This window comes from Lolium rigidum, chromosome 1 (assembly GCF_022539505.1).
Source record: "Lolium rigidum isolate FL_2022 chromosome 1, APGP_CSIRO_Lrig_0.1, whole genome shotgun sequence".
Lineage (NCBI taxonomy): Eukaryota > Viridiplantae > Streptophyta > Magnoliopsida > Poales > Poaceae > Lolium > Lolium rigidum.
The window spans coordinates 33,456,573-33,470,708 of record NC_061508.1 but is presented as its reverse complement, the minus strand read 5'-3'; the positions used below and the strand labels follow the sequence as shown (position 1 = coordinate 33,470,708).

Sequence of the window (14,136 nt, the reverse complement as noted above, 5' to 3'; positions counted from 1 at the left end):
CCTTAGTGGCTCCCTATATATATGCCCCCCTCCCCACCTAGGAACCATAGAGTTGATTGATATGAAACTTGGCTTAGGCCTCCACCATCCCTAGTGGATTAGGCAAACCCCCTCCTCTCTTAGACACAAATCTATGAGTTGTATCAAGGCCCTCTTTATGTGATTGATATCTCACTTATGTGATTCTACTTCGGTCTCTCATATGACTGATTCCATCAATTGCATACCGATCTCTTTCTCGTGCATTCTACCTCGTGTCTTTCCTCGAGAGATTCTATCAGAATGGTGGTTCGGGCCATTGAGAGCAAACCAGATTGTATCGGGTTATTTGTGTGTGCGTTCATTGTGTTCTTGTTTGTTCTTTGTGTTCTTCCCTCTCCCCCTCTTGTTCTAGGTCAAGTTGTGAGATTGGGCCACACATCGAAGGCTTAGCCCTTTTCAGAATCCATTTCGCCCTCGGGAACACTTGTCTCATATAAGTTCGCACACACACTTGAGCTTCTCCTCTTGCTGCATAGAGGATTGTGCTTTCTCTCATTGAGAGCATTTACTTATTGCTATTTACTTTTAGTACTTTATTTCATTACAAACTATACACTCAAAACACTAAAAGTATTGCATACTTTTTATTGTTTACTTGTCAAATCTGCTAACCAATACCTTCAACATTTTTTTGATAGTGTAACCATAGGGAAGCCCCTATGGTGTGATTTTTTTATTTATATTGATATGCACGTAGGTAAAAACAAACAGAATTTTACATCAAGGGGGGTAGAAATGGCCAATACCTTCAGCTCCTTGTGGGTTAAACAACCTTTCTTATTGAAAAGCACTACAATTGATCTCCTGCACTTGGGAGCCATCAAATACTCCCTCTTCATCATAGTGATGATGGTGGAGATGCTGTAAAAGGTAGACATCCCTCCGACGGAGTTTCCCCCTCTAATCTTCGCTGGTCGTGTCTCTGTTTTGGTGTTTTGGTGTTTCTGCGGCTCTCTCCTCCCGAGATGCGCATGGGACCCTTTTATATGCGTTTTTCCTAGAGACGAAGACGAACGGCTAGCAATGCTGGAGGGGGGAAGCGGGCAGGTGGCACGGTCCCCTCTTGGGCCGCGCCACCGGGGTTCTATCGGGCCTTAGGCCCCCTGTCACGAGGATCCAGTGCTCTAGGTCCTTCTCTTCACGAAACATTAAGCCTCGTAAAATCGTAGGTCAATTTAACTTTGTTTAGGTCCCTCAAAGTTAAAAATACACAAAACAAGATTTTCTGTTCTACAGGGGATAATTGGTAAATCCCCATAAATTAATATAAAATATGGTTATAACATTATACAAGATACAATTATGTGGGAATATGTATGAATAAACTAAAAATTTCATGTATGAATTTTACATGCATCAATGCTCGAGGGGGCAAAGAGCATGGGTGCCGCGGTCCCCCTCCTGGGTAGCGCCACCTATCCTACTTTATGCCTCCGAGCCCCGCTCGTGAGGTTCCAGTGCTACGGGTCATCATCTTCGTGAAATATTAACCCTCGAAAAATCTCATGTCAATTTGAATTTGTTTAGATCCCCAAAAGATAAAAATACACAAAATAGAGAATTCCTGGTCTGCGGAGTTATTCCAAAATAAGGGGGATCATTTGCAAATTCCCAAAAGTCAATACAAAACATGGATATAACATTATACAAGATGAAAATATGTGAGAATGTGCATCAATATACTACAAACTTCATGCACAATTCACCTTGAAGAAGTATTCATACTATATTTGGGCTTAGACCGGAATGGAACGAAGTAATCAAACATGGTTTCCCTTCCTTTTACAAAATACCTCCAATTACATTTAGGCATCGGTCCGAATGACACCAATCAAAAATTAGTTTCCATTTCTGTTAAAACAGACCAACTTTAATTAACTTCACATTACATACATATACAATGCCTAATAAAATTGTGAATAACTATACTAAACGTACTCCTTGTTAACGGTAAAGACATTGATGACATCTACGCCATTTCTGGTGTCTAATGCTTTGGCATCACCGACGGCTACGCGCTCTTTGGAGACTGATTCCTCAACATCGTAGGCGAACTTGCCACTAGAGCCTGATGCCTCTGCTCGGTCATCCGCAGCTCCGCAAGCTTGTCGGCGGGAAACTGCGGAACACTCATTGTGCGACTGGCCTTCTTAGCTTTCTTCTTGGTGCGCGACCATGCATGCAGACATTCCTCGTGGAGAGTCTCAAAGGAGGCCTCTACTATGCGATGCTCAACTTCTTGATCATGGCGCGCTGACGCGATGGACTCCTCCATCACTATATGCTCCTCCAAGTCCTCCTCCTGCAACTCGGCCATATCCTACTCCTCTGGAGCGCGTTCCTCCTGCTCTGGAGCTTGCTCCTCTTCCGAGTCAGGCCTCGTGAGGTTGATGATGCTTCCCCCAACACTGTTGTGTTGTGATGAATGCTCCTTCTCCTCATCTAACGGCGTGAGATTGATGCAAACTAGAGGATTTGCAGGGAGGCATGGTACAAATGTGGAGAGGCGGACGAGGTGAAGAGTGAGCAATGCATTTTATGGGTGAGGATGTAAACGGCGTGAATCTTTCGAGTTTGCATTTTGAATAAAAACGGTGAACTTGTGTGAATATTTCATGACCAAAATATTTACAAACGTTTTTCTATAGACTCAATGTTTGTGATACTTATCATTGCATATGGTTCCATATAAGAAAGCGTGTGATCTTCGTGACTTCATCGTCCTCCTAATTCCTTTCCAGGAATAGCAAAATGGGTAAGAAAAATATTAGGCTTTTATTGTTACCTCCCTTTTTTGGTGAAGTGATCAACCTAATAAAAAATTATCAACTGACCAAATGGAACATCATTTGTCAATCTAAGGATCAAATGCTTCTAGGGGTTGAGTATTAAACATAAAGAGCAAATGTTTACTGAAGCTAATGGCTTTTAAATTTTTTAATGAGGAGGGGTGTAACAAGAGTTTCTGCATAATAAATACCTAAGAAATAAAACCTTATCCCAGATTCAAACGAAAAAAAGTACAGATTGTCAGATTCACACATTACAACGCGGGCACACATCAATGGCATACCCACATGGTTCTGTATTAGCAATAGGTTTTACATGAAGAATTTGCACAAATCCTTTTCTAATTAGTGTTAGAAAAAACCCAGCTCCAGCACCCCCCACCCCTCATGCTAGGCAGCTACACTTAAACCAGTAGAATTACCCATCTCAGTTGTATTTTCGGTCCCCTTCCCACCCTGCTTGCACCTGCAATTGCAAGTACTAACAGAATGACGGCAATGGCCAGTTCATCGTCTTGGAGGCATGGGTGATTCGCTCGGTCTTGAGCTGAATACGGACCTCATGGGGTATGAATCGTTCACCACATCCTGCAAAATTTGCAACAGATTACTGTGGTGCCTGTCAAATTAGTTAAGATGTGGTGGGATGACGAAAGCTTACGGCGGCGCGTGACGCTGTGACGTTGCTATGGTACGCCGAGCTGTACATGCCTCCGCCGCCACCTCCCCGGATGGTGCCGCAAAACTCCATGTTGTCCTCGCCGAGAGCGCGCAGGCGGTCGAGCTCAGGGAGCACGACGTTGCCGAGGTCGGGCCGGTCCTTGCGCCGGAGCTCGCAGCACCGGATCGCCATCTCCGCGAGGCACTGCGCCTCCTCCACCGGCCAGTCCGTCACGGCCGGGTCGAGCAGGTCTGCCAGAGAGCCCCGCTCCAGCGCGCGCCCGACGTGGTGCGACAGCCCCATGGGCGGCTTCGCCGTGATGATCTGCAACAGCATCACCCCCAGCGAGTACACGTCCGATTTGGTTCCCAGCATCCCTGTCTGCTGGTACTCCGGGTCGATGTAGCAGAATGTCCCCGCCGTCGATGTCATCCGGTACTGTGTCACGCTGTCCGCCACGTTCGACGGCACCAGCCGCGCCAGCCCGACGTCGCTGATCTTGCTCACGTAGTTCCTGTCGAGCAGGATGTTCCCGGGCTTGAGGTCACGGTGCACAAGCGGCTCCGGCTTCTTCTGGTGCAGGAACAGGAGTCCCGTTGCGATCTCCGCGCAGATGCGGAACCGGTGCTGCCACGGGATGACAGGCCCGCCGGTGGCGCCGCCGCGACGGAAGAGACAGTCGTCCAGGCTTCCGTTCGCCATGTATTCGTACACAAGGCAGCCGTACTCCGGGCAGGCGCCGAGAAGGAGCACCATGTTCGGGTGCCGGATGCAGCTCAGCACCTCCACCTCCTGCTGGAACTGCGACCTCCCCTGCGCCGCGTCGGGCCGGAGCACCTTGATGGCGACCTGCGTGTGGTCGAGATGGCCCCGGTACACGGGACCGTAGCCCCCCTCACCTATCTTGCGCGCGTCGTCGAAGTTCCCCGTCGCGTGCTCAATCTCCTCGATGGTGTACCGGCGGTACCGGATCTCGCCGCCGCCGCCATTGCCGCGGTGCTTGCGGTCCTCGGCTTCCTTGAGCAATTTCTTCTCCGCGCTGATCCGCTTCTGCACCTCCATCTCGGCGATCCGCTGCGACGCCTCGGCCGCCTCCATGGCCGCCTTCGCCTTGGCTTTCTCCCGCTCGATCATCTGAATCGCAGACTCCTCCGTGATGTTCTGGTCCTGCCTCTTCTGCTCCTCCTCCGCCTTCCACCGCTGCAGCTCCGTGGCCTTCTGCTTCGCGTTCAGCGCCTCCTTGCACGCGGTGCTGTACATGTCCATGGTCTGCTTCAGCTCCAGCCGCAGCCGCTTCATCTCGGACTCCACGTCGTCCATGCCGATGGAGGAGAAGGAGGAGGTGCTGGTCTGCGAGAAGGACAATAGGTCGTTGGCGCCACCGCCGGGGAAGGAGTCGCCCCATTTGCTCGGCGTCCGCATTTCGAAGCTGTGGTCGTAGCAGTCGATGGACGAACCGTTGGACATCCGCGGCGCCGACTGCTGGTAATGGTCGACGCTCCGGCGGCCACCGCCACCGCCGCTGCTGCTAATGAAGGATATATCCGACGAGTCTACCGTGCTTCGGCGCCCATTGCTGACGAAGGAAATGTCCGCCGAGTCCGGCATCGGCATGTGGCTCAGGTCGGCGTACGACTTCCTTGTTGGCCCCATGGACCCGCGCGCGAACGGCGAACGGATGTAGCTGTCTACCTTGGGCGTCTCCCCGTGGTCGCTGCCCCTGGACGACGTCGACCACCTCTGGTTCGCTGGCACCGGCAACGCTGGCTCCGGCGGCTTCGCGGCCGCCGCGTTACTGAGGTTCTGGATCTGCGACCGGAGCGGGGACACGCGCGGCGCCTGGCGGATGGAGTTGCGCTGCGACGAGACCTTGTTGCCCTTGTTGATCACGTACACGGTGCAGAAGTCCGGCGCGCCCTTGCAGATGGTGGTCGGGATGTCGGCCTTGAACCGGACGAAGCCGCCGCGCGTGCAGGCGCCGACGACGAGCTTCTCGATGGCGCCGTGGGCGGAGAACTCGATGATGGACTTGGCGACGTCATTGTCGTCGAGCACCACGTCCTTGCACTGGATGTCTTTGCGGGTGCAGAAGCATCGGAACGGGAGGAAGAGCTCCTTGAGGTGAGGGTCGGTGGGCTGCTTGAACCCGGCGGCGTCCTCCACGCCGCCGGAGACGCCCTTGGTGTTGACGTGGACGAGCACGATGGTCTGGCCCTTCCCCACGATGGTGTCGATGGCCCACTTGAGCGCGTTCTGGCTGTTCTTGTCCTTGTCGATGCACACCGCCACCAGCGGGTAACCCAGCTGCGTGTCCGCCGCCTCCTTCCCGCCGTCGTACCTCCCCATCGATCCTCCTCGATCCTAATACCTCCTCCGCCTGATGATTGTGTAGCTCCCCTAGCTAATGTTATGAATGTCTATTTCGCCATCGTCGTCGTCGCGACGACCGTCTACAGGGGAGCCCGGCGAGGAGGGCAACGAGACCGAGGGTTGCCGTGAGCCGAGGCTCTTTAATTTTGGAGATCTCTTAATTCTGCTTCTCTTCCTCGTCATCTCTATTATTAAGCACTGTCTTTTTTTGAAGTGGTGGCTGTTGTTTGAATTGAGCCATGTGTGTTCTGGAGGTCCTCAAGCTCTTTCATCGGGTAACCATTGGATCTTCAATGATGCACGTGCTAAACTAGAAAACATATATGTACATGTACTGTATAAGACTATGTATATGAACATTGAACATCAGAAACTCCCCTTGCAGGCTCAGCTACATGTAACCTTTTTATTTTGAACTTTTCAAAAGTCCGAACAAAATTTTAAAAAATCCTGGGAGCAGAAAATAATATATACTCCGTCCCAACATTCTCACGCCACCGCTTCCTCTGATCCGCTCACGCCGCCATCACCGTACCTCTAACCTATGTGCTCTGCCTCCACCTTGCTCCCACAAGTCGTTGCCGCCGTCATGGAGGTTGTGTCGGTCGAGGCCGATGAAGGGACCTCTTCCGGAGATTATGTTGCCGAGGAGCGACTTGGCTTCCTCCTCGGCGTGCCTCCCTCGCGGTCGAGATCAAAGGCAACGCAGGGAGGAGGGCAACGCGCCGATTTGTCACCGGAATGGGAAGGTGATGTGGGGCCGGCCTTCTGACGGCGATGGTGGGAAGGTGCGGGGGAAGAACAAGGATAAGCAGAGGAAGGGGAAGCTTCTCGCCGGCGACGCACATCGACAGAAGGAGATATCTCCATGATATTCTTCCTTCTAACCTAAGTATTTTTCCTTCGTGATGAATTTGTGAACGATATTGGTAGTTTTTAGAAGAGATGTGAGGAGAATCTGTGATGCATTTTAGAATCGTGTGCACCGGATGAAATCTGAGGATGATGTGTGATGAATTTTAGGAGAAATCTGAGGAGAATATGTGATGAATTTAGTACTCCCATTATAGGACGAAATCTGAGGAAATTCTTGCATAATGTTGTGCATTGGTGGGTCTCCAGCCGGTCGCGGGTACCCATCACGGGGTGGGTAAGGTGGCGTTCTTGACCCGCCGACGGTATGGAGGCGGGTGGCGGTGGCGGGGAGAGGTGGGCGGGGCGGGTATGGAGGAGGCGAACCCGCATCCATACCCGGCGGGTGCCATCCGGACTTGAGGGCATCCAAGCCTAGACATTCTGCACCCCGGTGCATACCACCATTTATTTAAAATGCATTTTAAATGTGTGTAGAAATGTTAAACAGATATAAATATAAATGTCGTGTATATCTTGATATTTTACATGCTCACAAAGTTCAATTCCCATTGGTGGAAGCAGCATTTTGACTCTTTTTTCCGGCTAGACGGTCCACTCAACTCTCTTTTGCATGTGATATGTGATTCCTCGGGCTAACATTTAGTTGGTCGCTTCGGTTAACACTAACTTACCATGCATTATCATGATTTTGAATCATGCCATCCGAGAGGGTCCAGAGAATTTCTATCCCGTCGGAGGGGCAAAATCCTCTCAGTTATTCATATCACGCAGCTTGATTTTCACGTGACCGAACTCTCCTTTATAACTATCCGGCAATGAAACATTGTTAGACATAATCTAAGTTCGCCGATCCACAACTTAGACCATGCAATCACCGCATATCTAAGGATTTCATTGATTGAGATATACAAATAACGACTTTCTCGTTGTATCTCAATATGGTCTTGTGTTTAGTATCATAGATGAGTACGTCATAGAGGGTACCTCACAACATAAAGATAGACAATACGTTGAACCTAGTGAACGTGACTGTAAGACATACGGTTTACCCAGGTTCAAAATCAACGATAGTGGTGGATATCTACTCCTGATATAATTCACTACTGTGGAACAATGACTCGAGTTACAATGAAGATGTGTTATGTCCTAAAAGTCCTTAGGCTCTGGGTTCCTATCTGGTTCCGTTATGGGCTAAGCCTAGCCGGCCTGGTTTTTCCTCCATGGGCTTCATGTCGACGAGTAATTTTAGTGGGCTTCTGTGATCCTCCCTCCATGTGAGCCACCTAGGTCCACTAATACCCATAAAATATATCCACAACAGTTAATATGACTTGCTAAACACTTTATTCGAGTCTGTGTAAATCAGATTGGCATCACCATGTCCATGATAAGTGGAACCGAGTATTCAGCCGAGTTGCATATTAGTCTTAGTCGTGTTTTCAACATAACCGCAACAACTAAGGAAAGTTTAGTATAAACAACATTAATACATAGTTGCATAACCAAACCATATATTCCATGGTACACATAAAATGCTAATACATGGATGACTTAATGTTAATGAATTCAATAGGAAATACATCATCGATGATTGTTTCTAGGGCATATTTCCAATAGTTATATCTTTAGATTATGTTGTAACCATTATGCCACTAATAATATCCATGTTTCAATGTTGTGAGTAGCCCCCATGTTTCTGATGACATAGACGACTTAGCCATGATTTTGTATACAATATGTTCTGGGTATTTGGTGATGTTTTCTACTTTGTTATGGTTCTATGATGGTAATATGTGAACATCGACTGTCGCTCACATATACGGCATCATATGAGTGCACATTAGGGCGAGGGAAAGATAAGGAATAGTTGGAGATGACATAAATTGTATCCCAATTCTTAGACTTGCAATAGGTTTTTTCTAATCTAGGATCGTAAAGTATAAAGCGGTGATTGAACTTTTATCTTAATAAATCTTATGATTGCTCACAATTTTTACCGTAGAATCAATCACTAGTGGTGTGCTTACTCATATGTATGGTTGCACCTACTTCGGGCTCCATCCATTAGGAATAAAACTTCACAATGTATTCACAATGTTCCCTCTAGACATATATGTGCTTCAAATCCATGACATTCGTTTGACTCACATAAGAGCACGCCAAGCTTATATATTCTCCTAATGCGTAAAGTATTGGGTTTTCTCTAAAAATATTTATTTACTTCATTATTTGCATTTTACCTTTCACGTGTTTTACCTTTCAGTAACTTATACACCAAAACTCCAAAACCTATGCATTTTTTTATTGTTTACTATTGTCAAACTAATGAACTAGTTCCTCAGCTCATTTTGGGTTCAACACTCATTACTTATCGAGAGTTACTACACTAATCCCTACACTTGTGAGTTATCAAAACATTTTTCTAATGCTGTTGCTGGAGAGCAGTGCGCTTTTGGTAAGGTTACGAAGCTCTTTTTACTGCTTTCAGTTTTGTTTTATTCGTTTACGTTGATACGCTTCTAGTAGCTCAAACGGAAAAGTAGTCTTCAGAACACAACTTTGATAGTTACGGACTAACACTAGCACTAGTGGACACAGGCCTTCGGTCCCGGCCCATAACAGGCACTGGTTCTAGTTGACCAACCGGGACTATACAGGTGAGACTAAGGGCATCTCCAACTCGGCGATCCATTCCGCGCCCGCGTGTTCGGATGGGTCTAGCCGGACAAAAACGTGACCTAATGCAGCGACGCACCGTAAATGCGGATGGCCACGGCGTCTGGAACGACACACACCCGGCCTAAATCTGGGCCAGGTTTGCGTGGCCGTGGATGTCACGCGCCGTCCGGACGCGTCCGGCTGCTGGGCTGCTCGTCTCCCTTGGGCCCACCTGTCGGGGACCGGGAGGCTTATTAAATGTGGACTGGAGGGATCTGTCCCTCCAGTCCACTCCCCTTTCCACTGTCCACTCCCCGAGCGCAACCGCCGCCATGGCCCCGAAGCGACGGTTCGCTCCCGGAGCCAACGACGAGGAGGCCAGCAGCAGAAGCCGTCCTCCACCGGCGCTGCGGGCCGGAGGAAACCGCGGCGGCCTCCACATCGGAGAGGCCGCCCGCGGCAGCGCGGGATTGGCGCAACCGGCGCCGCTGCTGCTCCAGCCCAAGCCGGAGTCCTCGGAGGAGGACCCCGACCTTCGCGCCGCGCTGCTCATCTCGGCGGCGGAGGAGGAAGCGAAATGGCCGCAACTCCAAGCGGCCATTCGCACCTCCGCGATGGAGGAGGAGGCCCGGCAGGCGGTGGAGGATGCCGAGGCCTGGGAGTTGTTCGCCCAGGCCCGCGCGGCGCGACGACAGGAGGAGGAAGCGGCGCGGCGGCAGGAGGCCAGGCGCCGCGCGGAGGAGGAGCGGCGTGAGGAGCAGATGCGGCAGGATGCCAGGCGCCGCGCGGAGGAGGAGCGGCGCCTCACCTTGCAGGAGAGGGAGACGTAGCTCAGTGCTGACGCGGCGCCGCTTCCGCGGGCGGCTCCGGACCCCCATTCCGCCTGGGAGGAGGTCCTGTGGTCTCCGTGGCCGGAGTCCCCGGCGCGGTCGAGCCACAACAGTGCCTCGCCGCCCGGAGACGTCCTCAACGCCGACGCCGACGACGCCCACAGGGACTAGGCGGCACACCGACGGCCACCGCGTCATCGACCAAACCCTAGCTTAGGGTTTTTTAATTTCTTTTAAATTTTAAGCCCATATAGAGGGCTTCTTTTGTTAGTTATTTGCCCAAAATAGGGTTATGTACAAATTTGCCCAAAATAGGGCATATGCTTAATCAAATATCATTTAAATTTACATTTTAAATTTCTTTTTTATTTTATTCAAATATGCGCTGCGTCCGCGTGTTGGGCGCAGCGTGCGACCCAAACGGACACGCGAACGCGAGCCGCTGTCCGGGTGTCCGCGCGGCCACCCAAACGGTCCAAAACGGACGGCACATCGCGTCTGTTTGGGTCGCATGGTTGGAGATGCCCTAAAGCCTCGGTCCGGTTATCAGCTGGGATAAATGGCACTCCACGTGACCGCGATATAGAGTTTGGGCATGAGAACCTTTATCAAATAATACATGCATATTATGGTCAAATAATTAATATCTTTAAATCGCAATTGGACAAATAATATATGCTATATTATTAGAAAAATGTGAGGAATTTGAATAGGAAATAATTATGTTTTTATTCATTATTATTATTATCAAATAATATATGCATTATTCATATAATATGGCCAAATAATTAATATCTTTAAATTTGTAAATCGCAATTGGACAAATAATATATGATTTATTATTAGAAAAATGTGAGAAATTGAATAAGAAATAATTATGTTTTATTTATTTATTATTATTATCAAATAATATATGCATTATTCATATAATATGGCCAAATAATTAATATCTTTAAATCTGTAAATCGCAAGACAAATAATATATGTTTTATTATTAGATAAATGTGAGGAATTTGAATATAAAATAATTATTTTTATTCATTTTTTATTATTAATATCAAATAATATATGCATTATTTATATAATATGGTCAAATAATTAATATCTTTAAATCTGTAAAGCACAATTAGACTAATATGCTTTATTATTAGAAAAATGTGAGGAATATGGATATGAAATAATTATGTTTTTATTCATTTATTATTATTATTATCAAATAATATATGCATTATTCATTTAATATGCACAAATAATTAATATCTTCAAATATGTAAATTGCAATTAGACAAATAATATATGCTTTATTATTATAAAATGTGCGGAATTTGAATATGAAATAATTATGTTTTTATTCATTTATTATTATTATTATCAAATAATATATGCATTATTCATTTAATATGGAAAAATAATTAATATCTTGAAATCTGTAAATTGCAATTGGACAAATAATATATGCTTTATTATTATAAAAAAGTGAGGATTTTGAATATGAAATAATTATGTTTTTATTCATTCATTCATTCATTCATTATTATCAAATAATATATGCATTATTCATATAATATGGCCAAATAATTAATATATTTTAATCTATAAATCGCAATTGGATAAATAATATATGATTTATTATTAGTAAAATGTGAGGAATTTGAATATGTAATTATGTTTTTATTCATTTATTATTATTATTATTATCAAATCATATATGCCTATAGGTGGAGTGCCGGGTGCAGCCGTCGGTCCTGGGCGCTGGTAGATACTAGACTGATCGCGGAGGAGGAGGGATGGTCGGTGCAGCTAAGGGCTGCTGCATCCAAGGGCATCGCGAGTTACTTGCAGCATGTGAAAATGATACACGCGGCCACTAGGTTGGCAATGGACCGGTATGCGCATATTAGTCGTGTGCCTATATGTGGGAACACTGTGGATATGTTCTGGACACAAGTACAGACGGGTCCTACCTATTAGTCGCGTGCGATACGCTCCGGTGCGCTACCAATGAGGATCCCCTATAGCGTTTTCCCTACTAGTATGTCGAGTGCGCTCCCAAGTTATCTCCATATTCATTTTTTAGATTATGGCCACAATGTCATAACATGGAGTAAAGCATAAACATGCTATCACATGTCACATTTCATACAAATATAGAAGACGATTCATAGAAAGACACAGATTTCATACACATAGTTTGATATATTGAAGATGATTTATAGAAAGACACATAGTTTATACACATAGTTCTTTAAATGTTGAGACGATCAACATGGCTATTGTAGGGAACCAGCTCCCAATAACTCCTAACCATCTCGAAGCCCAGACGAGCGTCCAGAGCGACATAGCACACTTGCTCGTAGCTCAATGGAACATTAGCCCTCCCAAATATCAGTTCATCTTATTTTTCTTCCGCGGCGTCCTTCTTCTTGTACTTCTTCCTCTTCTTCTTCTCAAGATTTGTCCCAATAATAGAATTCGCCAGATCATATAGACTCGGACTGGGATTTTTGGCTCATGAGTATCTTCTGGAGGTACGCAGAAGTAATATGAATAGTGTAGGGACTCAACATTTCCACATCTTTATCGATAGCCGCGCCGCAGGATCTGATGGTATTGTCCTACAAGAACTCCTTGAGAACTTTTGGCACTTCATCAACCTAATAAATCTGGAATACCAAATTCTCGGACGCCACCGAGAGTTGAAAGACGGCGGCACGCTGATCACCCTTGCGAGGGTTGGTGAACTCGTAGTCCAAGCCGACACACTTGATTGGTGCGTTGTCGAGATAGTCCCTCTTGATGGCGCGGATCCACTTGTCCACCCTTCTTGCACGGAGAGCGACCGTGATCTTGAAATACATCCCTTCGGCCATGAGGTGGTATATCCGAGATGGAGGAGCCGGGTCGCGCGCGAGGTGCTCCATTGTGGCCAAAACATCGATGGAGCACTACTAGGAAAAGGCTTAGCCGTAAGACTGCCAGCAGTGGCGCACCATGACTTCCGTGCGCCACTACTACTTAGCAGTGGCGCACCACAAAACGGTGGGCCACTGTTACAAAAGTAGTAGTGGCGCACCTTGATTGTGGTGCGCCATAAGTAAGTGGTGACAGGAGGCCAGCTCCTCCCCCAACCTAGTAGTGGCGCACGTCACAGGGGTGCGCCACTGCTACATTCCTTACCTATGGCGCACGTTGGTGAGGTGCGCCACTGCTAGGAGGTGTCCAGAGCCCGTTTAGAGATGATAGGCTTAGCAATGGCGCACTTCGTCGGTGCGCCACTGCTACATAGGTTACCTATGGCGCATGTCGGTCGGTGCGCCACTGCTAGGGGGTGGCCAGAGCCCATTTAGAGATGAGAGGCTTAGCAGTGGCGCACCACTTAGCAGTGCGCCATTGCTAAGTCACCCTAGCAGTGGCGCACGGCTAGGTGGTGCGCCACTACTAACCTGGGACCATTTCCTGCTTTTAACCCCTCCACTCACACATGTGCCACCCACTTTCCCCAAACACTCTTCCACCACCACCTCGCACCAAATCTGGATCTGGTCGTGTTGCCCCTCCTTCCCACCTCATTTTCACCTCTTCATTCACCAAAATTAAGTTGGTAAACTTAATTTTCTTCATAGGTAAGTAATGGTGAAGCTTTCTTAGCTCAATACCCTACTCAATCTCAATTTTTTACCTCATCCAACACTCTAGGTCTCGCCGTATCGGTAACTTTGTTGGTTTTATGCTTTGTGTGTGACCGGTTCCATCGTCTTGCACACACGTCACGTACACGTGTATGTGCACATATGTTATATGCGAAGCTCGATGATCATGTGTTGTGCGCATGCGCGAAAAGCGTCACGTGCATGTGTGTTGTATGCGAAGCCTCCGGATCCACATGTGTTGCATATGCGAAGCCTCCACA

At 47.5% G+C, this 14,136-nt stretch overlaps 1 protein-coding gene across 1 annotated transcript; it reads right to left on the bottom strand.

Annotated features, from left to right (window-relative positions):
- Nucleotides 1-3,338: 3,338 nt before the first annotated feature.
- Nucleotides 3,339-5,838, bottom strand: LOC124670761 (U-box domain-containing protein 52-like). Its single transcript, XM_047207237.1, has 2 exons — nucleotides 3,493-5,838; nucleotides 3,339-3,419 (listed from the first exon to the last, which is right to left on the bottom strand). Exons 1-2 carry the CDS (start codon nucleotides 5,836-5,838, stop codon nucleotides 3,339-3,341), a joined length of 2,427 nt encoding a protein of 808 aa, XP_047063193.1.
- Between the last annotated feature and the right edge of the window lie 8,298 nt (nucleotides 5,839-14,136).

What these genes read in the sequence shown, in the direction of transcription:
- LOC124670761 (XM_047207237.1), bottom strand. Translation starts at nt 5,838, where the DNA reads ATGGGGAGGTACGACGGCGGGAAGGAGGCGGCGGACACGCAGCTGGGT. An exon ending in TCACAGCGTCACGCGCCGCC is followed by an intron (nt 3,420 to 3,492) that starts GTAAGCTTTCGT and finishes CAAATTTTGCAG; the next exon opens with GATGTGGTGAACGATTCATA.